The following is a 27,692-nucleotide window of genomic DNA, read 5'->3' on the forward strand; positions in this document are numbered from 1 at the left end:
CATTTACTTTTTTTTCTCTCTCTCTCTCTCTGTTGCCTCGCTCTCGTTCCCTCTGTAAGCTTAAGAAGCATAGAATAGGATCTGCAGATACACAGATAAGAATCGGCACGTGCTGTGCAACTCTAGCCCTTTGAGTTAGCTAAACTTAATAAGTACCTTTCTTTTTTTTTTCTTTTTCTTTCTGGGGGGAGGGCAGATTGGGCTTCTGAATGGAACAGCTGGGAGAGGAAAGGCAGACAAAAGAAGGGGAAACATTGAGTGCTATGAACCTAGAGATTGGAGGGAGCAGTCTACAGAGCAGGGAGCAGGCTGGCCACACGCCAGGTGTGACCTTTGCAGGCTCATTGGCTCTGCTTGTTTGTCTGGGCAATTTACAATTCAGCACTAGGGCTGAAAGATAGTGACAGCATACTTGTTGTATATAATAAAGGATGCAGAGGAGGGCTGGTCCGAGGCATAATGATCACAATGAATGCTGTAAACTCACCAGGGGACAGTATACTACATTATTCCCCTAAAAGTTAAAGAAACAAAGTGCGTGTATTAAAAATCACCAGTTATTAGCTGGATTTCATGCATGGCACAAAAGTCCTGTAGTTAAAAGAAATTAAATAATAATAAAAAATTGCACAGGATTAAAACTGATAAAAGTACTCACCCAGTTGTTATAACTCATTACTTGTCCCCATATTTTATGACACTTTGCAATCTGTAGTAATCAGCAATAAAACACGTTCACATGATTTACTGAAAAATAGGCTGAAATGTTAGAAGATTTGTCCTACAAGAGCTGACCATCTAAAAGAAAAAGTGGAGCTGAGACATGAGGAACAGGTTTATACAAAGGGCCAGCCATATTGAGGTATAGAACATAACTGTTTATACTAAGGCTGTTTTGAATTATATGAAAGCACAGACAATAAAGGCTGGATGAATCAATATATTCTTATTAAGAACTGGGTTCCTTCCACTTATACAATCGGATTCAAATCTTCCCTGCAAGTTTGAATCTTATTGGTAGCTGCAAGGAAATAATGCAATTTTTTAGTAGTGGGGAGTTATTACATCAGTATGTGATGGGGCAGAGAGGATAGTGCAAGTTGGGGAAGGGTGGGAGTAATTGGAGAGAGAATAAACATATAGGGTGTTGTCTGTTTGTAAGGACTCTAAAAAACTGCCATCACTACAAGATTTGGTGATTGCAGCACATTCTAGTAAAATATAGTGTCCCATTTTGTCCCACAAGAAACATAAAAATGTGAATAATTACAGTTTGCTATGTATGCTCTTAAATGTCCATATCTGGAAAGATTACACAAATCATTACTCATTGACTAAACTGGGACATAGAGCAAAGAATAGTGAAGCTGTTGCCTATAGCAAATGGGCAAAATCCAACTTCTGTTTTCACCATGCAGAAGAGAGAATGAATTTGAAGAATTTCAGTTGGTCATAATCACATTTGCATCTTATTTTTTTAAATGAGATCTATTGTATTCAAACTTATATTTTAGTCATTAAAATGTAAGTAGAAAACCCCCCTATCGTTTTTAGCCAAGGAAGCTGCCATCTTTGTTTAACCACTTGCCTACTGTGCACATACACCCCCTTCCTGCCCAGACAAAATTTTAGCTTCCGGCACTGCTTCGCTTTGGCAAAATGTGTATAAAAGTAAATACTGCGCAGGTCTTAACAATCTTGAATAGTGAGAAACCACTTGAATTGGTTCAAAAACAGTGAAAAAAAAATAATAAAATAAAAATAAAAATGAATAAAATAAAAATAAAAAATATGAAACAAAAAAGCTGCTGCTGCTCAAAATGTCAGATAAACATAAATTGCAAGTAATAGTGGTAAAAGCTGCGCTGCGATGTGATGTGAGAAATCAATATAACAATCAAATTATAAAGAATATGATGCACACAAAACACTAGTGCAATGTGAAATGATCAAGTGAAGGTGCAAAGTCCATATGAATGGATGTATCTCAGGGAAAATCAGGATGACAGAAGGTTCTCCGAGTGTGTGAAAAGGTATCCAAACTTATCCAGTGAATCTGTATAGCAGATAGAAAAGTCCTCCACCGTTAAATCCTAACTGCTTACCACAACGATAAGTAAATCAAGCATGTAACCGTGACTGCCAATTCCAAGATTCCAGGGGAAATTTTTCACTTTATCTTTGTTTCAGATATCAGACTATTCACTTTCCATAGTATGACCCAAAAGAGAAAAGGCTCCTCCGCTCTCCCCTCCGTGTGATGATCTCCGCTCCGGTGTGTTCTCACCGCAGTCTCTCCATCCTACAAGTTTCAAAATTGTCGGCGTGGCTCAACTTTTCTATCTGCTATACAGATTCACTGGATAAGTTTGGATACCTTTTCACACACTCGGAGAACTTTCTGTCATCCTGATTTTCCCTGAGATACATCCATTCATATGGACTTTGCACCTTCACTTGATCATTTCACATTGCACTAGTGTTTTGTGTGCATCATATTCTTTATAATTTGATTGTTATATTGATTTCTCACATCACATTGCAGCGCAGCTTTTACCACTATTACTGCTTCGCTTTAACTGACAATTGCGCGGTCGTGCGACGTGGCTCCCGAACAAATTTGACGTCCTTTTTTTCCCACAAATAGAGCTTTCTTTTGGTGGTATTTGATCGCCTGTGCGGTTTTTATCTTTTGGGCTATAAACAAGAAAGGAGCGTAAATTTTGAAAACACAATTTTTTACTTTTTGCTTCAATAAATATCCCATTTAAAAAAAAAAAAAAAATGTATCTCAGTTTAGGCCGATACGTATTCTTTTACATATTTTTGGTAAAAAAAAAAAAATCGCAATAACCGCATAGTGACTGGTTTGCGCAAAAGTTATATTGCCTACATAATAGGGGACATAATTATGATTTTTTTTATTTTTTTACTAGGAATAGCGGTGATCTGCGTTTTTTTTTTTTTTTTACACATTTTTGGGACCATTCACATTTATACAGTGAACAGTGCTATAAATATGCATTGATTACTGTATAAATGTGACTGGCAGGGAAGGGGTTAACCACTAGGGGGCGGGGAAGGGGTTAAATGTGTAGCCTAGTGAGTGTTCTAACTGTAGGGGGAGGGGGGTGACTGGGGGAGGTGACCGATCTGTGTCCCTATGTACAAGGGACACAGCATCGGTCTCCTCTCCCTGACAGGACGTGGATCTCTGTGTTTACACACAGAGATCCACGGTCCTGCTCAGTTACTGGGCAATCGCGGGGTGCCCGTCTGCCATTGCGGCCGCCGGGCACGAGCATTGTGTTCCCAGTAACGCGACGGTTGCGCGCGCGCCCCCTAGTGGCTTTAAATGACAGGACGTCATATGACGTCCTGTCAGAATAACTGAGCTACTTTGCCGCCGTCATTTGACGGCGGCTGGTAGTAGAGCGGTTAATCTACAACTGCCATGATGCTGCATATGTGATCAGTTATGATACCAGCCATTGGATGGTTTGACAGTTTGGTTGCGAGCACAACCAATGGGAGTGTTACGTGCCGGAAATGAAGCTTTAAGAATGCAAAAGGAATTAAAAAGCCTTCCACTAAAATACAATAAAGTATTGCAATAAATCTTTAAAATGGCAGATATTTACACAACATCAATTCCTTAACATATTTTAAAATTGAGAAACTTGCTATGCTTTTGAGAATAGCAGACAGGGATATGCAGGTTGTTCCCTTATATACAGCCAGAACAGCACAAATGGTGATTAAACCAAAAATAATGTCAACCCCCAGTAAATATATTTTTAATTTTTTTTATTTATTTTTTTCAAATCTTTTCTTACAAATTGACTAGTGCCAATATCTGAAAAAAAGTTGTTCTTAATTAAAAAGGCCTTTATTATATTGGGGGAAAAATTATATTATATAATCATGTACAAGTATGTAATAAGGAAAAAGACTGCAAACTAATGTAGAGGCCAGTTTTAATGCAAACACAATCTGATAACCGTTCGGAATCTGTTTGTGCCTGCTCATCCCTTAACATAAATGGTTGCACGGGACATCTATTTGAGTGGAGTATGCTGTGGGAGATGTTCTGCAATAGCCACCAACAACGTTTTCTAACTTTCTTTTCCCCCCTATAAACCTTGACCAGTGGTGTCGACTAGATTTGGATGGTTTGGTGGTGGTTTGTATTAATAAAGCTTTACACTCCCATGCTGTCACTAAACTTCATACCTGTACACTGCTACCTCTGTTGTCTTTGTCTCACTTTGCTCATCAATCACTCTACAAATGATACAGTTTAAGAACTGCTTTATCCTATATGGTAGGTTTGTCATGTGTTCCACAGTTATCTTGTACATGTATTTTACTATAGATATTTTCATATATTTGCAAATTATATTATCTGGAAACAGGTGATGGGAAACTAATTTAACAATCACTAGAATTAAAGTTTTCAGCTTACTGCTGTAGATAAGAAATTGGTAGCCATTTTTAATAAAACGTTTATCTGTTATGTTAATATGGCAGTTCTTGAATGATAAGTTACAACCTGATTTTCAATTTGTGAATCAAAAATAGCTATGGGTATGAAATCAGATTTGATATGCTAAATACCGGGAAAATAATCGAGTGAAATTCTTTTCTAGCCAGAACGTAAATACTATTTTTTTTTATGTTGTCCAGTATTCATCTAGTTTACGCTAAACTGTTTTATTTATATGTCCCCTTGTTACTAACTTTATGAATAATAATGTCTCTTTTAGTGCCTTATTTCAGTCACAGCTAGAGCACCCTGTCTGGGACGAAGCGGGTTAATTGGTTTACAGCTTGGTGTGGAAACAGACCTTCAAAGTTTCATTACAAGAAAAAGGCCAAGTAATTAGAGTTCATGCCAGGCAGCTTGCAAGTGGAATTACAATATTTGTATGAAAGGCTTTATTTTCTGTGGTTATTACTTGCTCGTTGTGCAGCTGCTGTCTCTCTATCAATCAAGATGCTTCACAAGAAGCTTCAAGGTTGATTGCATAGTTAAGGATTTGCTAGAAGAAAGTTTGGACTGATGGAATGTGCAAAGTTTTCGGGCTAATGGAATGTTGTGAGTACTTGTAAGCACCTAGGTGTGGCTTGTCTTTACACAATCCTGCCTGTTTGGATTGCACTGTTCTTTCTACGCACAGGAGCGATATTGTTGAATAGCTCACATCAAGGCTGCTTGAGCTTGCCCAATTGGCTGAATTTGTATTAATTTGACCATCTGCCATTCTGTTTAGCTGCAGGAACATATGATACAAAAAGCCTCTCCCTCCCCCATCCCCATGCCCCGAGGGAACACGCACAAAAAAAGAGGATAAAGAATTTCCATTCCTAACTCCAGACTAAGCATCTGCATTTTTTCACAGATCGGTTTTCTTTTTGTACTGTCCATTACTGATTTAGATTGTTGTCTTTTGCTTCATCTGCTTTTCTTCAGGCTCCTGCCATGCCTTTTTTTTTTTATTTAGACGTGTTAGCCTTAATTTTTTAATTAAAACTTGTGAAAATAAAAACTCCTAAGATATAAGGGGCATTATTTTAAGACATGTACATCCTATATGTTGTCATGCAGTTTGCCCCCCCCCCCCCCCCAGACAATTATATTTACTTGGAGTATTTTCCTGTGTTCATAATGATTCTTAAGACACCTGCATTTGTGCCTGATCTGACCGTTTATAGTTCAATCCAGGAATGTTTGTCTGTAGGTCTTTTTTGGCTGGCCTGTCTCAGAAAGGGAGCAATTTGACCAGAATGAATTTCTCCTGTTCAATAACCTTTATTACCCTAAAGGCCCAATGAGTCCATCCCTAAAGGAACAAGCATGCATGTGGGCATTTTTAAAGTATAACTAAAGGCAAAACTTTTGTCTGTTTTGGATAGAGTGAAGAAGGATTAGAACACCTATAAGTTTTTTTTTCTGGCCGTATCCCCCTGTTAAGGAGATTTGCCCTCTCTATTTGTCCTGTGTACCGCTAACATTGAAAGTTTTGTCCCCACAAAAGTAATAGAGTGGAAATCTTCCAATGGGGACAAAAGTTCTGGTGACATGGGGGCCCCCAAGAAGATCCCTTAATTTGCAGGGATTTACTCTCACTTCCTGTTTGGCTATGGGACATGAAGTGAAGGGAAATCTCTGAAATGGAACACAGATGACGAAAATCTGACGGGTTATAACCCTCCCTTACACTATCCAAAATGGAAAAAAAATGCCTAAAGCTCTACTTTACGCTGTCAATAGTCAGGGCAAGTCTCCCTGGAATGATTAACATATCTATAGGGGGCCCCAACCACATCAGCCAGCCACTCTGCTCTGATTCTTACTGTTTTGCCTGGGTATTCTGCATTTATCTCCCACCTCTGAAGACACATATATTAACATTCAGTTGAGCACAGGGTTCCTGTTTACGGATATATAAGTCGTCTAAAGCAGCGGTGGTCAACTTTCTTGGTATAGAGGATCTCAAGTGTGGCCCCTGACATTGCCCAAAAAAATTGTACATAATATTTACAACAATTCAATCTTAACCTGATGGAGTCCCTTTTCCAGCTCTGAAACATTGCTTACATGTGAAAATCAAAATTGCCTTGGCCAAGCATTTTGGTTTGCTGATAAATTTTAGTGAGCTTGGCGTTCTGAGACTATAGGCTCTTTATACGAAACTGCTAGAGATCACTGCTATTACTGTCCCCTTACAAATCCGTGCTAGAACAATATGCTCCCTAAAGCCCCCCCTGAAAAATTATGATATTGCTCTCGGCAAAGTCCATTATAAAAGATCAGAGGAAAAACAAAAACAAAGAGAAAAAAATGGACAGCACAGAAAAAAAGTAGGAAAGAAATAAACTAAGCCATTTACCTACTCAAACTCGGTCTAATAAGTATTTTTTCTTTCACTGGACTAAGATCCAAGCTAAGAAAAGGGCAAAGGCCACACAAGTGTCAAAGGGCTGCATGTGATCCTGGGATTGCAGGTTGGGCACCAGGCATCTAGAGTGTCTGAGGCCTGTAAGATCCACACCAAAACTTTTAAAGCCCAACCATAAATCCATAAATGAAACAAAATCCACCCTTGCAGTGGGCCTTCATTGTGTCAGATGTATTGATAACCGCTAACAAGAGGTTAATATTCTCCGTAAAAGATTAGAACAAGGACACAAACAGAAATAAAACCGGTTCTAACTTTTTCCCACTCTGCTCAAACTAAAAACAAAAGTACTGGCCAGAGATGGTTGAACAGACAATTGTACAATATTTATTGTGAACGATGAACCTATACACTGTCACAATTTACCGTTTTACCTCTCATTCACACACGAACAGCAGAATGGCACAGGAAGATCTTTTCCACTATTTTCCAATGTTCTCTCACCTGCATTAAGCAGATTTGGAAAAATTTCAGCTTTTCTCTGAAATCATTCCAGTTCAATTTTTGTTAATATAGTTTAGAAGTTTTTTCATGAACTGAAAAAATGTATTTGACTGAAAGTACAATTGGCTACAACTGTGAAAATATCAATGACCTCCAGCTGACGGTGATATATTGCGGTCAGACTAATATAAGATAATTTCTTAGTGTATGCCATAGATTTATGCACATTGCTAATTAAATGTCTAAGATGTATGACATTTTTCTCATACACTATATGGCCAAAACTTTGTGGAAAACTGACTCTCAACCCATATGAGTTTGTTGGACATCCCATTACAAAATCTGGTAAATAAAAACAAGCACGTAGTCATACAATCTCCAGTACACAAATACACTTTAAACAATTGGGTACTTCCATGCTTGTGACCGCAGTTTGGGGAAGGCCATTTTCTGTTCCATCATGACTGTGCCTCAGTGTTAAAATTCAACTCCATAGCTTGGTTTGATGACTTTGGTGTGGAGTCCTGCATTCGTGACTCCAATGCTATTGCTATTGACACCTATGGCATGAATTAGAATGGCGGTTGTGTTCCAGGTCTTTTAGTCCAAAATTAGTACCAGCCCTCACAGATGCTCTTCTGACTGAATGAGCACAAATTCCTATAGACATACTCCAAAACCTTGTGAGAAGCCTTCCCAGAAGAGTGGAAGGCTGTTATACCTGCAAAGTGGTGGTCAACTTTCTGGTAATACCAATGGATTTGGAATGGATTTCCAAGAAGCTCATATAGATGTGGAGGTCAGTTGTCCACAAGCCATATAGTGTTTTGCAATTCAGGTCATGTGACTTTCCTGACACACTGCATACCTAAATTTGTCACACCGCTGTCCTTGTCACCTCCAGCCTCATCATTGGCAATGAATGAGTATTGCCACACTGTTGAGGCCTTCCCTGTGCTCCTCCCTCCTGTAAGTTGTCTAAATACCCTTCCCCCTTTCTAGTTTCTAGTGTTTGAAACATGTTGGGTTGATAGGACATAGTAACACAAAAAGTAATAAGATTTAATTGATTCAAATGACAGACTTCATCTAGTTGTACAAACATAATTTTTTTTTGTAAATACACAGCAGGCTAAAGTGTTTTTTTTTTATTATTATTTAATAGCCCAGCAGGGGGATATTTCCACCCGTAGTGCATTTTATATTGTGGATGAAGGTAACTGTTTTTATGAAAAAATCTTTTAGTATGTGGCCACCTTTTTTTCATCAGTTAATGTACTCATTTCTGTTTAAGGGCCCTTTCACACAGGCGGATCCCATGATGACCTGTTCCTTATATATCCGCTTGCTCAGCGGGGATCGCTTTGTTGATCCCTGCTGAGCCGGCAGATGACAGGGCGGTCCCTGCACACTGTGCAGGGACCGCCCTGTCAGATCTCTGCTCTCCTCTATGTGGGATTGGGTGAACACGGACCATCTGTCCGTGTTCATCCAATCCGCTCTGCAGACGGATGGAAAAATAGAATTTTCTTCCGTCTGCAGAAACGGAGCATAGCGGCGACCGATGAGATTGGGTGTCATCCGCTGATACCCGCTATCCCATAGGGATACATGTATGTCCCTTTTTCATTTATAAACGGATGGATGAAAAAACAGACATACTGGTGTGAAAGGGCCCTAAAGTGTATCTATTCCAAAAACTTTTAAATTTTTGATAGAATGTAGAAAAGTACCACTAGCACGTTTTATTCTTTTAATTCATTACCTATAGAATGTGGTTGAAAGCATAATAAATAATTGGTATAGTGACCATTACAAAAGGTTAATGAGCAGATGAATTGATGGTATAGCTTTGGACTGTATCAGGGTTAGGTTTTTTTTTTTATGTCTGTCATTTCTTAGAACATTTAAACTTGCATATGTTCTAGTACTACCCAGACTGTGATTTATCAGAAGTCATATTGTAAGGTTACAGTAGTTGATGTTTGGTGAGAAGTGGGCACAAAAGTTATGTCTATGATGACATCAAAGTAACTGGAAACTGGTGCGCCAGATGAAGGCTTGACCAAACAAAGGCAATCTGTGTAGGAGAATTTTGAAGACAGTTTTTTTAGGATAATGGCATAATTGCATTCAGTCAAGTCTTTCCACAATGATCCATTCAGCTCCAACAAATGAACAGAAAGAAGGAGGAGTGTTAGTTGCTTTGTGTGTCTATACATACTATGCTGGTTGGACCATATAATGGTCTGGTCTAACAATAAAGCTGTGGGTGGCAGGTAACATCAGTGACCTCGGATTCCTCCATACTGTGGAGTGTTCCAGCAGTTCTGATCAGTGTTGGTATTTTAGTTGTTTTTAAGATTACCACACACACACACACACCTTTTCCCAAACACCCAAGACAAGTATATTTTATAAATGGTTTAAAAGCACTAACATGATTGTGGTCCAATCACATGTCTTTGGCCAGAGTAGACATTGTTTAAAATGTTTATACATGAAAACTGTAACGGTCAACTGTTTTTGGGTGAAAAATCGATTGATGTGGTTTGCCAAGCATCTTTGGTCGACTTACTGTAAAATATCTAAATTCAAAACTTTTTGGGGGTTTGGAGTGTTGAAGGGTCAAAACTTCTGTCAGGTCATAATTGCTGTTTTTGTTTCCAGTGGGGTGATTCACCCCTATGTCCTGGGGACCATCGTCTTCCACAAATTTACAGTTGTCATCTGAAAAGGGGGGGGGGAAATCTCTCAACTGCGGGCACTGCCTAAAAGTGATAAGAGGATTTCCACTTTATTTAGAGATGTCCTCCTGTTTCATTTCAGTATATAAAGTCAAGGTGACACTAAGGGCCCTTTCACACGGAGCGGATCAGTAATGATCTGCTCCGTGTGTCCACTTTGCTCAGCGGGGATCCTCCGTAAAATCCCCGCTGAGCTGGCAGCTGACAGGGCGGTCCGCGCAAACTGTGCAGGGACCGCCCTGTGTTTCCTCCACTCTCCCCTATGGGGGATCGGACGAACACGGACCGTATGTCCGTGTTCATCCGATACCGGCAGACGGAAGAAAAATAGGATTTCTTACGTCTGCAAATGCGGATCTTTGCGGAGGCGGACAAATTACGGGTGTCAGCGGATGTTCATCCGCTGACACCTGTAATCACATAGGGACCCATGTATGTCCCGTTTACATCCGCAAACGGACGGATGAAAATGCGGACATATGGTCCGCTAGTGTAAAAGGGCCCTAAACATTATCCCTATTCTCCAAAAATCTATACACATCTACTATTTAAAGCATTTATAAAAGTTTACATTTTTTTCTATTAAAATAACAAATATGTTATACTTACCTGCTCTGTGCAATAATTTTGCACAGAGCGGCCCTGATCCTTTTCTTTTTGGGTCCCCTGCCAGTGCTCCTTGCCATTCCCCCTGCTGGGTACCCCCATAGCAAACCTCTTGCTCTGGGGGCACTCATGTGTGCTCACTCCCACCTCTGTGTGTCTGTGAGAGAGACCGAGCATAGCTCGGTCCTGCCCCCTCTTCTCTCCACACTGGCTGTGATTGACAGCAGCGGGAGCCAATGGCTTCCGCTGCTGTGTCTCAGCCAATGAGGAGATCGAGTTCCAGGAGAGCATCTGCTCTCGTGCATATCGCTGGCTCGGTTGAGTTTATAAGGGGGGACTGAGAAGGGAGCTGCATACTGAAGGTTTTTTTTAAGACCAAAGCCACCTTCTAACTGGAAGTTCAGCAGCAAAAAAAAAATGAATGTTGTTTTTGAAATATAAACCTGGACTTTATAGGCACCCCAAGGATCACAATAGTGTACAATAAGATACATTTTTATTATGTAATAATCATAAGAACCACAGCAAACATTTTGTTTCCACATTTTGTCTTCATCAAAGAATGGACAAGGGTGAGAGGGTACTTTTTTCATTAATAAATTTGAATAGAATGTGTATTTGTTTTAAACTAGAGTTTGGAGTCACTTTAAGGGAAATCTTCTTAACAGGACATGTGCAGCAAAAAAAAAGTACTTCCATCTCCATATAAAGATTAACCTCCACCTAGAGCACTGGTTGGTGAAAGTTGTTTTGAACTCCGTAGTATCACTGCATTAAACCCCTTTCACACTGGGGTGCTTTTCAGGCATTTAGTACTAAAAATAGTGCCTGAAAAGCTCTCCTCAGGCCTCCCTAGTGTGAAAGCTCAAGTGCTTTCACACTAGGGTGGTGCGCTTGCAGGACAGGAAAAAAAGTCTTTTCTCCACCCCTGCCCATTGAAATGAATGGGAAGCGCCTGCAAATCGCCGCAAAACGGGCACCATTAACCCTTTCCTCAGCTGCTAGCTGGAGTTAAAAGCACCCCGCTAGCAGGCGAAAAAGCACTGCTATAACAGCGGTAAAGCGCCACTAAAACTAGCGGCGCTTTACCACTAACGCCCACATCGCTCCAGTGTGAAATTGATCTTACTGTAGTTGAGTGTGTTGATAATCTGTAGTACTAATTAGTGAGGTAGAGGGCCCCTTTTTTTGCCATAGAAAGGAATGACAGCTAAGTTTTCACAACTTATACAGAAATCTTTGCAATCACAAGCAATTCCTATGTGTGAAAGTGTTCTTCATCATTCAGGTGGTGACCCCCACAAGTTCCAGCTGTCGGAAGCTATTATCAAGTTTGCATCCCTTGTAAATGTTGAACCTTGTATGCTATTCCTAAATAAGGAAATAAACATCACATTGGTATCTGGCAACAGATCATTTTATATTTCTTGCGAAAACAGTTATGAAGATAAATCAAAACTGGCCATTGTACTCTGTTGCCTCAGATTTGTTGAACAGAGAACAGTCTAAGGATCTCTGAAGGAGCCTATAGGAACATCATCGGAAGAATCCAGTAGTAGTCATCTGTACTACAAAAAGTAAAGCTAACCATACACAGAGCAAACTTTATCTGGTTTCACGTGAACTGGACACATTTGAGCTGTGGGTGGGCCTGTTGGCTTCCTCCCACCTCACATCCTTTCTGGAAGTTGGTGGAGCTGGGCAGAAAGTTTTGGCCAAGCGGTAACTGTATCTAATCAGATGTAGCCACTGTTTGGCTATTTTTAAAACAACTGGTGCTGGTTGCCAGATTACAATAGCCGACAGGAGAGATTTGTCCATCCATGTGGTTTAGTGTGGATTGTGGAATTGATTGGTTTCTCTTGTTCGGCCCACAGGAACAAACAGGAGAAATGTTACAATGTATAGTGCCTTGCAAAAGTATTCACCCCCCTTGGCATTTTTCTTATTTTTTTGCCTCGCAACATGGAATTAACATGGATTGTTTGAGGATTTGCATCATTTAATTTACAGAACATGCCCACAACTTTGAAGATTTATTTTTTATTATTATTGTGAAGCAAACAACAAATGGGACAAAATAACAGAAAAAGTCAATGTGCATAACTATTCACCCCCCCCCCCCCTAAAGTCAATAATTTGTAGAGCCACCTTTTGCGGCTATCACAGCTCCAAGTCGCTTAGGATAAGTCTCTATGTGCTTGCCACATCTTACCACTGGGATTTTTGCCCATTCCTTCTTGCAAAACTGCTCCAGCTCCTTTAAGTTGGATGGTTTGTGATTGTGAACATCAATCTTTAAGTCTGACTACAGATTTTCTATTGGATTGAGGTCTGGGCTTTAACTAGGCCATTCCAACACATTTACATGTTTCCCCTTAAACCACTCAAGTGTTGCTTTAGCAGTGTGTTTGGGGTCATTGTCCTGCTGGAGGGCGAACCTCCATCCTAGCCTCAAATCACACACAGAGTAATACAGGTTTTGCTCAAGAATATCCCTGTATTTAGTACCATCCATCTTTCCCTCAACTCTGACCAGTTTCCCAGTCCTGACTGCTGAAAACATCCCCACAGCTTGATGCTGCCCCCACCATGTTTCACTGTGGTGGGGATGGTGTTCTTTGGGTGATGTGATGCGTTGGGTTTGCGCTAGACATAGCGTTTACTTTGATGGCCAAAAAGTTCAATTTTAGTCTCATCAGACCAGAGCACCTTCCTCCATACTCAAAACGTGCCATTTTGTATTTTGCTGAGAGTAATGGCTTTCTTCTGGCCACTCTGCCATAAAGCCCAACTCTATGCAGCTTACAGTTTATGTTTATCCTATTTACAGATACTCCAGTCTCTGCTGTGGAACTCTGCAGCTCCTTCAGTGTTACCTTGCGTCTCTGTGCTGCCTCTCTGATTAATGCCCTCCATTCCCAGTCCATGAGTTTTGGTGTGTGACCATCTCTTGGCAGGTTTGCTGTTGTGCCATGTTCTTTCCATTTGGTTATGATAGATTTGATGGTGCCCCTAGGGATCATCAGATTTGGATATTTTTTATAACCTAACCCTGACTTGTACTTCAACAACATTGTCCCTTACTTGTTTGGAGAGTTCCTTGGTCTTCATGGCAGTGTTTGGTTAGTGGTGCCTCTTGCTTAGGCGTTGCAGCCTCTGGAGCCTTTCAAAAAGGTGTGTATATGTAATGGCAGATCATGTGACACTTAGATTGCACACAGGTGAACATCATTTCACCAATTATGTGGCTTCTGAAGGTAATTGGTTGCACCAGAGCTTTTTTATGGGCTTCATAACAAAGGGGATGAATACATACGCACATGCCAATTATCAGTTTATTTTTTAAAAACAATTATATGTATATATTTTTCTAATTTTACTTCACCAACTATTGTGTTCTGATCCATCACATATAATTCAGATTAAAAAAAACATTGAACTAAAGGCTGTAATGTAACAAAATAGGTAAAAAGCCAAGGGGGATGAATACTTTTGCAAGGCACTGTATGACCAGTTTTTGGGAGGCTTTGGATGCTCACGCATGTCATCACCGGGCCCATTGTGATGCCATTATCACACTATAGTCAAAATCCTGATCATATCATTTCAAATATGCTGGCAGAAACAATGAGCAGTTTCACCACTTGCAAATTTGGTTTTCTTTAATTTGATAAGCCACTATGCTGCCCGTTTTTTACAAGAAATGCTAAAACAATTGCATCTTTTTTTAATTGTTGCCATTACCCTAAACAACAAATGAACTAGATGAGCCTGGTAGATTATTGTCAGGAAAAAATCATCCCGCCAGGCTGGAATTTTCCAGCTGGTAGGAATTTTGTGTCTTGGTACTGAAGCTTGTGATGGGTAATAGAGAATGGATGGATGTGCTTGCACGATCTGGCCATCGCCAAAGTCTTTTTGACCAGTTCGTCATTAAACAAATGCTTCATTCACATGAGTTCAATGGAGTTGGGTGTGGGAGCCATGGGCTGACAGCCCCAACATTGAGTAAACCAATAGGGATCATGCAAGATCTTCTAACCTGCCCAATCTCAATGTTTCCCAAAGGCTATCATGTGTTGCCCTGTGAACACTGAAGAAAGAAAAAGCCATATCAGAAAATGAATAATGTAATGTCTATATAGTGTAAATATTCATCCATTACAATCATGCATGTTTAAAATACTACCTGTTCAAGCAGAACTCCAGGCAAATTTGTCTTTTCCCTGTGCTGTGGGGCTGTGCCCACACCCTATGGGTTAACTGCTAATTTTGTTCTAGGGGAGAGGAGAGCAGAGATATACAGTTGTGCTTATAAGTTTACATACCCTGGCAGAATTTGTGATTTCTTGTTCATTTTTCAGAGAATATGAATAATAACACAAAAGCTTTTCTTTCAGTCATGGTTAGTGTTTGGCTGAAGCCATTTATTATCAATCAGCTGTTTTTACTCTTTTTAAGTCATAATGGCAACAGAAACTAGCCAAATGACCCTGATCAAAAGTTTACATACCCCAGTTCTTAATACCGTGTATTGCCCCTTTTAACATCAATGACAACTTGAAGTCTTTTGTGGTATTTGTGGATGAGGCTCTTTATCTTCTCAGATAGTAAAGCTGTCAATTCCTCTTGGCAAAAAGCCTCCAGTTCTTGTAAATTCTTAGGCTGTTTTGCAAAAAAATGCACATTTGAGATCTCCCCAGAGTTGCTCAATGATATTGAGATCAGGAGACTGAGATGACCACTCCAGAACCTTCACTTTATTCTGCTGTAGCCAATGACAGGTTGACTTGGCCTTGTATTTTGGATCATTGTCTTGTTGGAATGTCCAAGTACGTCCCATGCGCAGCTTCCTGACTGATAAATGCAAATGTTCCTCTAGTATTTTCTGATAACATACTGCATTCATCTTGCCATCAATTTTGACCAAATTTCCTGTGCCTTTGTAGCTCACACAGTAGGAATGGTGTACCTTCCATCATAGGCCTTGTTGATTTGCCTTGGTGTTTTTGGTTGTGGCCAAAAAGCAAAATTTTGGTCTCATCACTCCAAATGACTTTGTGCTAGAAGGTTTGAGGCTTGTCTCTGTCCTGTTTGGCGTATTGTAAGCGAGATACTTTGTGGCATTTGTGTAGTAATGGCTTCGGGCGACTCGACAATGCAGCCCATCTTTCTTCAAGTGCCTCCTTATTGTGCATCTTAAAACGGCCAAACCACATGTTTTCAGAGAGTACTGTATTTCACCTGAAGTTTTTTGTGTGTTTTTCTTTGCATCTCAAACAATTTTCTTGGCAGTTGTGGTTTAAATCTAAGTTGGTCTACCTGACCGTGGCTTGGTTTCAACAGAACCCCTCATTTTCCACTTCTTGATTAGAGTTTGAACACGGCTGATTGGCATTCTGAATTCCTTGGATATCTTTTTATATCCCTTTCCTGTTTTATACAGTTCAACTACCTTTTCCCGCAGATCCTTTGACAATTCTTTTGCTTTCCCCATGATTCAGAATCCTAAAACGTCAGTGCAGAACTGGATGAAAGATGCAAGGGTCTGTCAGGAGTCCAGAAACGCATTGACCATTTATACACACATACACACTAATTACAAGCAAACAGATCACAGGTGAGGATGGCTGACTTTAATAGCCATTTAAACCCCTTTGTGTTAACTTTTGATCAGGGTGATTTGGGTAGTTTGTTATCATGCGATTTAAAAAGAGTAAACACAGTTGATTGATAATAAATGGCTTCAGCCAAACACTAACCATGAGGCCTAGTACACACGAGAGGATTTATCCGCGGATACGGTTCAACGGACCGTTTCTGCGGATAAATCCTCTCGAGGATTTCCGCGGATTTGGATCCGATGGAGTGTACTCACCATCGGATCGAAATCCGCGCCGAAATCCCATCGCGATGACGTGACGCGGCGACGTGCGCGACGCTGTCATATAAGGAATTCCACGCATGCGTCGAATCATTACGACGCATGCGGGGGATCCATTCGGACGGATTGATCCGGTGAGTCTGTACAGACCAGCGGATCAATCCGTTGGGATGGATTCAAGCGGATAGATTTTAAAGCATGTCTTCAAATTTTTATCCGCTTGAAATCCATCCCAGGGGATAAAAATCCGCGGAAACAGATCCGCTGGATTGTACACACCAGGGGATCTATCCGCTGGAGCCGGTCCGCGGATCAATTCCAGCGGATGGATCCTCTCGTGTGTACGGGGCCTGAGTGAAAGAAATGTTTTTGTGTTATCGTTCATATTCTCTGGAAAATGGCCAAGAAATCATAAATTCTGCCAGGGTATGTAAACTTATAAGCACAACTGTATTTATATACTTGACCCACTGACCCTCCCCCGCACAAGACTGGTCCAGCACCCCCATGCTCCAACGGTCTTGAAAATGGACTGTTACTGATGTTGGCACAGTCAATAGACAGGAACAGCCCACCTGGGCTGTGGGAAAGAGCAGTTTTCTGGAGGATCATCAGATCAGACGAGTATGAACTTTGTGCTCACCCCTAGAAAAAAAACTAGCAATTGACCCATGCAGCACGGATACAGACCCACTGCATGGGGGGAAAAAATGTGCCCGCAGTTGGGCTTTCAGGAATTGAACTTTCATCCAATCTCCATTGAAATGTATGCCTTGATTCGCTTTATAAACCTTAGACCTGGTGTACTAGCAAGATGTAGTATTTTAAATTGAAAACTTGCATTAGTATTCTGCAGCTCAAAAATTCCAAGGCATGGACTTCATTGTCGCCTCCATTCATCGGACAGAACAGGGGAGAAGTGAGGTTTTTACTCTGTACTTGTTTGTGGCATTGGCTCATGATTTGAAGATAATGCAGACAGATAGTAAGTGATGAAATTAAATTCCTTCTTACCTCGCTGCCCGGGGAGACGGCGCACAGAGAAAGCAACTACAGTCCTCGATTGCAACAGACATTGCTGAATTCCTTGGTGCATCTTTCTAATTGTACTGGGAAAGATTTGTTATACACAGGCTTTAATTTTATTCATTTTCTGGTGTGTTTAATAGCCGCATCCTCATCTGGTCCCATTCAGACAAGCTATTTTGTTGTGACCTTCAGTCATCTTCCTCTTCAGGGAATAATTGCATTGCAAGTTAATGTTTAAAATATCAGCATGTGAGCTGAAGGAAGCCGCTGCTGGCTCAGCCTGCTATTTGCCCTGCTATAGCATGTTATCGTCTTGCTGGTTTTGTTGTATAATTTATGCTTTATTTGGGTTTTAGGGGTGAGGTAAACAAAGCTGTCATCCTGTCACCTTGTCTGCCTCCCTTTATTAATGCCCTTTTCCCATCTTCTATGAACACAGAGCTCTGCAGCAATTACCAGATGAAACTCAGGTGATTAACATACCCAGAAAGCATAGCACTGCTTGGCATAGCATAAATTAATCACATGGCAAGAAGGTTATACGTTTCATTTATGGAGCATGTACCACTTTGCACGGTTTAATTTAACTTAATGTACATACATTGTTTAAGCTGAACTGCTGGCATAAACCAAAATGCACAGTTGAACTACATCTTTACCCAATTTATTCTGTTCGACCAGTCTTGTGGTCCAAGCACCTCTGCTGGACTTGTTTGCATGAACGCAACCTGGCACGAGAGAATCCTGGAGGTTGCCGCTGATCACCTCCGATTCTGAAAATGCTATACTGCCTCTCTGCATTTTTGTATTGAACAAAATCCCATTCTTCTGCTACCTCCACCAACACCGGTGAAAGGAACAGTAATTAGATATTCTACAACAATAATGCTGTTGAGATTTGCAGCTTGTCCATGGCAGTCCTTTTGGTTGAAGGTTTGCCTGTGTAGCAGCTGCAGTCATTATTGCACCTTGTGTGGTTTGGGTCACATTTTTGCATACAGGGCTTAGACTGATGAGAATTCAGAGAGATTACATTTATACTTGCAGAAGGTGTAAAATGTACCACTTGTTCACATCTGAAACACGACCTTTCACTTTTCCTCCCTGACAGATCAGCAGTGTGCTTTGTTTACATCGGCACACCTCTGCTCCGTCTCTCCACAGAACAATTGGTGGGTCGTGGCGGCCATCGTGACCACCGGACGTGCTGATTGGCTCCCGCTGTGTCCAATCACAGGGGGAGCAGCGCACCGCCCCCCCCAACCAGCATGCACAAAATCACGTACAGGTGCATAAATTTGCAAACCCGGGCCGTCCTGCCGCAGTAAATGTACATGGGGCGGTGTGGAAGCGGTTAAGGACCAGGCCTATGCTGACACTTTTTGTTTGTACAAAGCTTTTTTTTTTCGCTAGAAAGTTACTTAGAACCCCCAAACATTATATATATAACTATAGATATACAGTACAGACCAAAAGTTTGGACATACCTTCTCATTCAAAGAGTTTTCTTTATTTTCATGACTATGAAAATTGTAGATTCACACTGAAGGCATCAAAACTATGAATTAACACATGTGGAATTATACATAACAAAAAAGTGTGAAACAACTGAAAATATATTTCATATTCTAGGTTCTTCAAAGTAGCCACCTTTTGCTTTGATTACTGCTTGGCACACTCTTGGCATTCTCTTGATGAGCTTCAAGAGGTAGTCACCTGGCGCAGCACCCCATCACTCTCCTTCTTGGTCAAATAGCCCTTACACAGCCTGGAGGTGTGTTTGGGGTCATTGTCCTGTTGAAAAATAAATGATGGTCCAACTAAACGCAAACCGGATGGAATAGCATGCCGCTGCAAGATGCTGTGGTAGCCATGCTGGTTCAGTATGCCTTCAATTTCGATTAAATCCCCAACAGTGTCACCAGCAAAGCACCCCCACACCATCACACCTCCTCCTCCATGCTTCACGGTGGGAACCAGGCATGTAGAGTCCATCCGTTCCCCTTTTCTGCGTCGCACAAACACACGGGGGTTGGAACCAAAGATCTCAAGTTTGGACTCATCAGACCAAAGCACAGATTTCCACTGGTCTAATGTCCATTCCTTGTGTCCTTTAGCCCAAACAAGTCTCTTCTGCTTGTTGCCTTTCTTTAGCAGTGGTTTCCTAGCAGATATTCTACCATGAAGGCCTGATTCACACAGTCTCCTCTTAACAGTTCTAGAGATGTGTTTGCTGCAAAAGGTGGCTACTTTGAAGAACCTAGAATATGAAATATATTTTCAGTTGTTTCACACTTTTTTGTTATGTATAATTCCACATGTGTTAATTCATAGTGTTGATGCCTTCAGTGTGAATCTACAATTTTCATGGTCATGAAAATAAAGAAAACTCTTTGAATGAGAAGGTGTGTCCAAACTTTTGGTCTGTACTGTATATACAGTTGTGCTCATAAGTTTACATACCCTGGCAGAATTTGTGATTTCTTGGCCATTTTTCAGAGAATATGAATAACACAAAAACTTTTTTTTCACTCATGGTTAGTGTTTGGCTGAAGCCATTTATTATGAATCAAATGTGTTTACTCCTTTTAAATCATAATCACAACAGAAACTACCCTAAAGACCCTGATCAAAAGTTTACATATCCCAGTTTTTAATACAGTGTATTGCCCCCTTTAACATCAATGACAGCTCGAAGTCTTTTGTGGTATTTGGATGAGGCTCGTTTTCTTCTCAGAAGGTAAAGCTGCCTATTCCTCTTGGGGGAAAAAAAGCCTCCAGTTCCTGTAAATTCTTTGGCTGTCTTGCATGAACTACACGTTTGAGATCTCTCCAGAGTGGCTCAATGATATTGAGATCAGGAGACTGAGATGGCCACTCCAGAACCTTCACTTTACTCTGCTGTAGCCAATGACAGGTCGACTTTGCATTGTGTTTTGGATCATTGTCATGTTGTAATGTCCAAGTACGTCCAATGCGCAGCTTTACTGGCAGATAAATGCAAATGTTCCTCCAGTATTTTTTGATACCATACTGCATTCATCTTGCCAACAATTTTGACCAAATTTCTTGTGCCTTTGTAGCTCACACATCCCCAAAACATCAGAGATCCACCTCCGTGTTTCACAGTAGGAAATGGTGTACCTTCCATCTTAGGCCTTGTTGACTCCTCTCCAAATGTAGCATTTATGGTTGTGGCCAAAAAGCAAAATTTCATCTCCTCCATCACTCCAAATGACTTTGTGCCAGAAGGTTTGAGGCTTGTCTCTGTGCTGTTTGGCGTATTGTAAGCGGGATACTTTGCGGCATTTGCATAATGTTTTTTTTCTGGCGACTCAACAATGCAGCCCATCTTTCTTCAAGTGCCTCCTTGTTGTGCATCTTGAAACGGCCATATCACATGTTTTCAGAGAATCTTGTATTTCACCTGAAGTTATTTGTGTTTTTTCTTTGCATCCTGAACAATTTTCCTGGCAGTTGTAGCTGAAATTTTAGTTGGTCTACCTGACCGTGGTTTTAACAGAATACCTAATTTTCCACTTCTTGATTAGAGTTTGAACACTGCAGATTGACATTCTCTATTTCTTGGATATCTTTTTATATCCCTTTACTGTTTTATACAGTTCAACTACATTTTCACACAGATCCTTTGACAAATCTTTTGCTTTCCCCATGATTAAGAATCCAGAAACGTCAGTGCAGCACTGGATGAAAGATGCAAGGGTCTGTCAGGGGTCAAGAAACTCATTGACCTTTTATACACACACACACACACTAATTACAAGCAAACAGATCACAGGTCAGGATGGTTACTTTTAATTACATGCAAGTTGACACAAAGGTTTGAATGGCTATCAGACCAAAATCACCAGGGTATGTAAACTTTTGATCAGGGTCATTTGGGTCGTTTCTGTTGTCATTATGTTTTAAAAAGAGTAAACACAGTTGATTGATAATAAATGGCTTCAGTCAAATGCTAACCATGAGTGAAAGAAATGTTTTGTGTTTATCATTCATATTCTCTGGAAAATGGCCAAGAAATCATAAATTCTACCAGGGGATGTAAACTTATGAGCACAACTGTATTTGTGTGTGTAATAATAAATATAAATATATATATAATTATGTTTTATCCTTAGGCTAAGGTTGTTACAAAAAATTAGCACAAGTTGACTATTGTAAGTACAGTTAGATGGTTTGTCTCAACCCTCTAACTGAATTGTTGTTTGGACAGCTTGTTAACCACTTGCTGACCGCCCTATAGCATATTTACGGCTACAGGACGGCAGCTGTGTGCTGGATCCCGTATATATACATGATCCAACTCTTCTGGGTAGTGGACACGTGCTGCCAGCGGTTCGCTCTTGCTGTGATTCTACACAGCGGGAGCCGTGGATTCGATGTCTGCCGGCACCCGCTGATCATTCAGTACAAAGGCAGCACAGCAGTCTGCTTATGTAAACAAGGAAGGTTGCTAATTTGTCAGTAGGAAAGGCATGGATCCTGTGTTCCTGCAATGAACATGGATCCGTGCCCTCTCCTAGTAAAAGCACCTCCCCACAGTATAAGAACACTGGCTAGGCACACAGTCAACCCTTTGATTGCTCCTGATGTTAACATCTGTCAGTTATTGTCCGATTTTTCCACCACAATATTGCAGTCCCGCTATAAGTCACTGATCGCCACCATTACTAGTAAAAAGAAATACAAATTCCATAAATGTATCCCATAGTTTGTAGACGCTAAAACTTTTGCGCAAACCAGTCAATATACGCTTATTGTTATTTTTTTTACCAAAAATTTGCATCAGAATACATTTTGGCTTAAATTGGTGAAGAAATGTAACTGTTTAAAAAAAATTTATTGGATATGATTTATAGCAGAAAGTAAAAAAAACATTTTTTTTTTTTTTTTTCAAAATTGACAGTTTTTTTTTTTTTGTTTGAAGCACAAAAAAATTAAAAGCGCGGAGGTGATCAAATACCACCAAAATAAAAATCTATTTGTGGGGGGGGGGGGGGATTTTATAGCGTCGCACGACCACGCAATTGTCAGATAAAATAATGCAGTGTTGTACTGCAAAAAATGGTCTGGTCATGAAGGGGGGTAAATCCTTCCGAAGCTAAAGTGGTTAAAGGAAGTTGAAAAATAACAGACTTACAGACTTGGTCTCCAGGTAAAAAAGGCCCCTTTCACACAAACATTCCAATCAGGTCTGCCTGTCGGCTTTTCAGATGGACCCAATTAGAACCTCAATTTTCCTTTATGGAGCGGCGGGTGTAAACGGACATATGATTGTTTACACCCGCCAACATCCAATCTCATCTGATCTGTTCCCCGTACCATCCAGCGGATCAGATGGCAGTCAGGTGTAAACAGACAGGCGGTCCATGTACATCCAACCCCCCATAGAGGAGATTGGGCTGTGTTTTAATCCACTCTGCATAAGCAAAGCAGACAGGGACCTATCATCTGCCTGCTCAGCAGAGATCAGTGGTCAGATCCCCTGCTGAGCAAGTGGATCGCAGGTGGAGAAACAAATGCAGCCACCCCATCTAAGAATTGGTAAACTGCATAAAAATACATTTTTGGGGGTTAATACCACTAAGACTCTCCAGCATTTGCCAAATATGAAAAAAATGTGTTTATCGGATATGGACAATGAGAACAGTTCTTGCTTCAGATATTTAATAAGTCACAGTGAGTCATAAGAAATAAATGCATTCTCAATGGTGACTCATTCTTAAAATCGACAAAAGGTGTACCAGTGTTTCTCTGTACGACAAATATATGGGCTGCTTTTGAGGACTGTTAGCTGTGACCTCTGAAGCATTGCATTAGTCTGAAAGAATGTCTAACATTAGAGGGCCTTTACATATGAATTTCTATTAAATAGCATCACTCGTGCGAACTATGTGCTATCATGTTTCCAATTTCCATGTAAAGCTGTTGGATTTGTCATTTATTTGTCAGGACCTGTTCTCCTCTTTACTCGAGAATCTTATTAACATGCTCTCTCACTCTGCTTTTCCTTCTAGGTCTCCCATCAAGCACCAGTTCCGATCTGTCAACAAATACAGGAGCAGAGCCGGCGGAACCTACATCTCCGACACTAACACGTGCCACCAAAAGCAAAGTCTCGGGAAAGCTTCGTCGCTCTGCCAGTGCTGTCAGCAAATCTTCCAATTGAAGCACTTTTTTTTTATATGAACTCTAGTACAGAGATGTTTTTAATCTAAAGAAAAAAATATTGAAAATATATCTATATATATATAAATATAACTTTGCACCTGTGAATAGAACTTTTTAAGCCGTGCAATGTTGTAATGTGTGTCTAGCGGGGCAGGACCCCCGGGTAGGTTATTAGTAAGTTATCCACTAGGCACTAAGATATGATGCAACCCTGGTTGTAACACTGATGATGGCAAGAGGATTGTCTGACGAAGCGTAATGATGCAACAGCACCAAATGACAAGGGACCACGTAACCGGCATGCCAGAATCACAACAATCCCTGCAAGAGTCTTAAGTGACATGGATTTCATTGCCTCATTCTGAAGGCTGTTTGTGTAACACTTTCACTGCTGCAATGTTTTCTGATGCCAGGGAAGACGGCGTAGAGCAGTGGTGCACTGTGTGTCTTCAGAAGCGTATGCAAGCTACAATTACCTACCTGCTTGACAGACGTTCCATGGAGAGCCTACTGCAACTTGCTCCCGTGGGAACATGGCCTTAAAATGTGAATTTCTCCACAATTTATTTTAACAGCCTGAAATAATACATCTTTAAAAACAGCTTGTTTTGTTATAATAATGCTGTTTTCTTTTGGGTTCCTTTTGAGGCTGATTTATAAAAACTAGTGGTATGTAATACTAGAGTGATGGCCATTGCAGCCAATTGGGGGCATGCTTTTGTTTTCTAATTTGCACTAGAAAAAATGTCAGAGGGAATCTGGTTGCAGTGATCTGAGCAGGACATCAATTTCATCAGGTGTGTGTATGCAACAATTTAGCTTTGTACACTTTTTCTGCCCTGGGCATCCTGGAGCCCTCAGCCGAGGTTAGACGCACATGCCAGATACCCCAGTTTGACACTTTTGTGTATGTGGCCCATGTTTTTATAAATATGCCCCTTTGAATAAATCTGATGTACCTTGATCCTTAATATGCCATAGTTCATACTTTATTTTGAAAGGTTCAGGATTATTGTTGTACAGATCCTTTTTAACTGTTTTATTTCTGACCAACCTTTACCAGACGAAGAAGGCTTTTTTTCCCCCCTGAAGACTGAGGTGTTTTAATGTTAATGTTTAATTGTTCTTGCTGTTGCCTTGTATATTTTTCCACGTCTGTGTAGTTGATGCTACTTATTTTCTGTGGTCTTTTCCTGATATTTAAAGTCAGTCATTATAATTAGCAGTTAAGAAGTTTTTGCTGTGATTTCCTTTATGTTCCAATAGATGAAGTAGAGAAAATGCACAAAAAAATGCACATGTGGGCACTTCTGTTTTTTGTTCCTTTTTTATGTGTGTCAGTTGATTTTTGCACTAATTTGATTGCTCATTTAAAGAGTGCCTGTCACTCGTCAGCTGGAAGCAGCCATCTTGAGGCTTGATAAAACTTCCAGACAGTTTTCATCTAAGATTTTTTTAAATGTGTGGAGCCCACAAAATGAGGTCCTATAGAATGTGGGTAACAGGTTCACTTCATTTTTTTTTATATATTTTTTTTTTTTTGTTCAGGGTTGTACCAATAAAGTTTTTGTGTATATATAGAGTATCTTAATTACACTGAGAATTTTCTTTTTTTTTTTACTTGTGCTAAGTGAACTTTAAGTAAAGAGTTGAAGTTGGACTCCAGTCAGCAACTGAAAAGCATTAGGCAGTGTGTATCCCCCAGGCTATATCAACAGATGTCTTCACAGAGATAGCCTGCTACTTTTCTAGGCCTTGCAAACATTCATTCTGCCTGAGCTTCTGTCTCCCGCCTGTGTGTGGCAAGTCGGCTTCAAATTAATAGTAATTCTGTCATTTGCATATCAGAGATACGATTGCATTGGTTTAATTATTACTTGTAATGGGGAAATTGGGTTTTCTTACTCTCTAATAATGAAGGATGTTTTTTTTACTGTTAAAAACCTTTAAATTGCCTTTACTGTAAAAGCCTACAAAATGACATAAATGAGAAATTGATAGAAAGACCTTCAAGTTAATATCTATAGGAAATACATTATGTCTAATAGTGCATTTGTTTTGGTACAACATTTATACTTGGCTTCACCTTCATTGCAGACCTCTTTCTTTAACTACTAGTTGGCTGGTTGTCATGTTGAGCCAGTGGCTTTACTACTTTCTGAGCTACAAACACAGAACAAGAATGTTGTTTAGAAGTTCTGTCACTACTTTTTCAGGGGGAAGTGACTGAGTCTCTTGCTAGCCATTCCCCTTAGCCTATGTATACTCTCCTTCCTCCATCACAGCCACCACAAAATATCCTGAGCTTCAGGCTATGGGGGGGGCGCATGTGATCTTCACCCATATTATGGTCCTTGGAGTGTAAACTCCACTATGATCTGACACAAAGCTCAACCAAAGTATTCTGTGAAGGCTGCAATGAACAAATGCAGTGGGAGAATGTACTTGTGGCAGAGCCGGGCAGCTAGAATTTTCAGAAGTAGGTCAGCAATGGCCTTGATATTTCAGGTTTCCTTTCAGGCAGCTATTTTTTGGGCTCAATCAGATGTGACCTATCATAAGTGTACCAGAGCCAAATAAAACAAGGATATTTGTGGGCATCTGATAAAAAGCTTTGCATGCACCACCATTTCTTGTAACCCTTGAGGTGTAGTACAGTTTTTCTCACACATCAGTCATGTACAGCAGCTTCTAGATTTTCCTTTATTTAGATAACTAGAGAAGTCTGTAGCTGTCAATGAAACTTAAAGTATTAATGATTGATTATAAAGTGTGTGTAGGCCTTCCTGATGTACATGGCAAGCACTCTAATCTGCTTCTGAGTGAATAAGGTCCCAGGCAGCTATAATACCATGGCACATCTGTTGTCTTAACTGAGCTATTTCTCCACCCCTACCAACAGATCATTAAAGATGATGATGTTGATGTCGTAGAGGAGAAAGGTGAAATACAGGAGAAGAAAAGACTGTATCTTTGGGGAAAGTGTCAGCAAGATAACGTAATGTTTTACCAAAAAGTCCTTTGGTGACATACTTTCCCCTTACTTATGATTATCCCATTATTATGTTTTGGTTTCATCTACACTCATGACTTGGCCTCTTTAGACCCCATTCACACCTAGGCGTTTTTACGCCTGTAGCGCTACGCCGCTGCCGCCAGAGGGCTGAAAACTGATGTCCCTCTATGGAGATGGTTCACATCTCCACGCCGGACGCCTGTCGCCTACCGCGTGAAAAAAGGTCCCGGACCTTTTTTTCAGGCGTCTTCGAGCGTTCGGCTAGGAGATGGCAATCATCTCCATAGAGGGGGTCATCTTGGGGCACATCTAGGCGGACAATACCGGCGTTTTGTCGCCGCAAATCGCGGTACAAAACGCCGCTATTTTTACCGCGATTTGCGGCGACAAAACGCCGCGATTTCGTCCGTCTAGATGTGAATGCAGCCTAAGACTCAATCACAGTATTGGACCCTAGGCCCCGTCCAGTTTCCAGCACTCAATAAGCACAGCAACATTTAAAGTTACATTCCTGCAACATGTGCATGAGGGTAAGTGATGTCTCTAAAACCTAGCATTAAAAAATGGCAACATCTTATATGAATAGGATGAAAGCTCCCATAGTCGTTGGGGTTTAGGCCTGGGAATCAGTTAGTGGTTTGATGTTCAGTAATACTACATATAGAATTTTCTGGAATACAGTGAACCAGTGTAGAGGTGAAAAATTGTACAATTGTATAAATAAGCATATTTTGAATTTCACTGTAATTTATTTGCACTGAGCAGTGAAAGGGTTACACAAGTTTTGGTAATAGTTTGGACTCTTCATC

At 40.5% G+C, this 27,692-nt stretch overlaps 1 protein-coding gene across 4 annotated transcripts in view; it reads left to right on the forward strand.

The window, feature by feature from the left end:
- RALGAPA2 (Ral GTPase activating protein catalytic subunit alpha 2) overlaps positions 1-27,041 on the forward strand; it is a 456,753-nt gene extending 429,712 nt beyond the window's left edge. For 2 of the 4 annotated variants that reach the window (XM_040351179.1, XM_040351180.1), the window contains one exon: positions 23,714-27,041. In XM_040351179.1, coding sequence (XP_040207113.1) covers positions 23,714-23,865 — 152 coding nt within the window. In that variant the 3' untranslated portion in view covers positions 23,866-27,041. Of the gene's footprint in view, positions 1-4,766; positions 5,572-23,713 lie in introns of those variants that run through there. The other 2 variants (XM_040351181.1, XM_040351182.1) reach the window with 2 other exon arrangements.
- The last annotated feature ends 651 nt before the right edge of the window (positions 27,042-27,692 follow it).

This window comes from Rana temporaria, chromosome 4, assembly GCF_905171775.1.
Source record: "Rana temporaria chromosome 4, aRanTem1.1, whole genome shotgun sequence".
NCBI classification, from domain to species: Eukaryota; Metazoa; Chordata; class Amphibia; order Anura; family Ranidae; genus Rana; species Rana temporaria.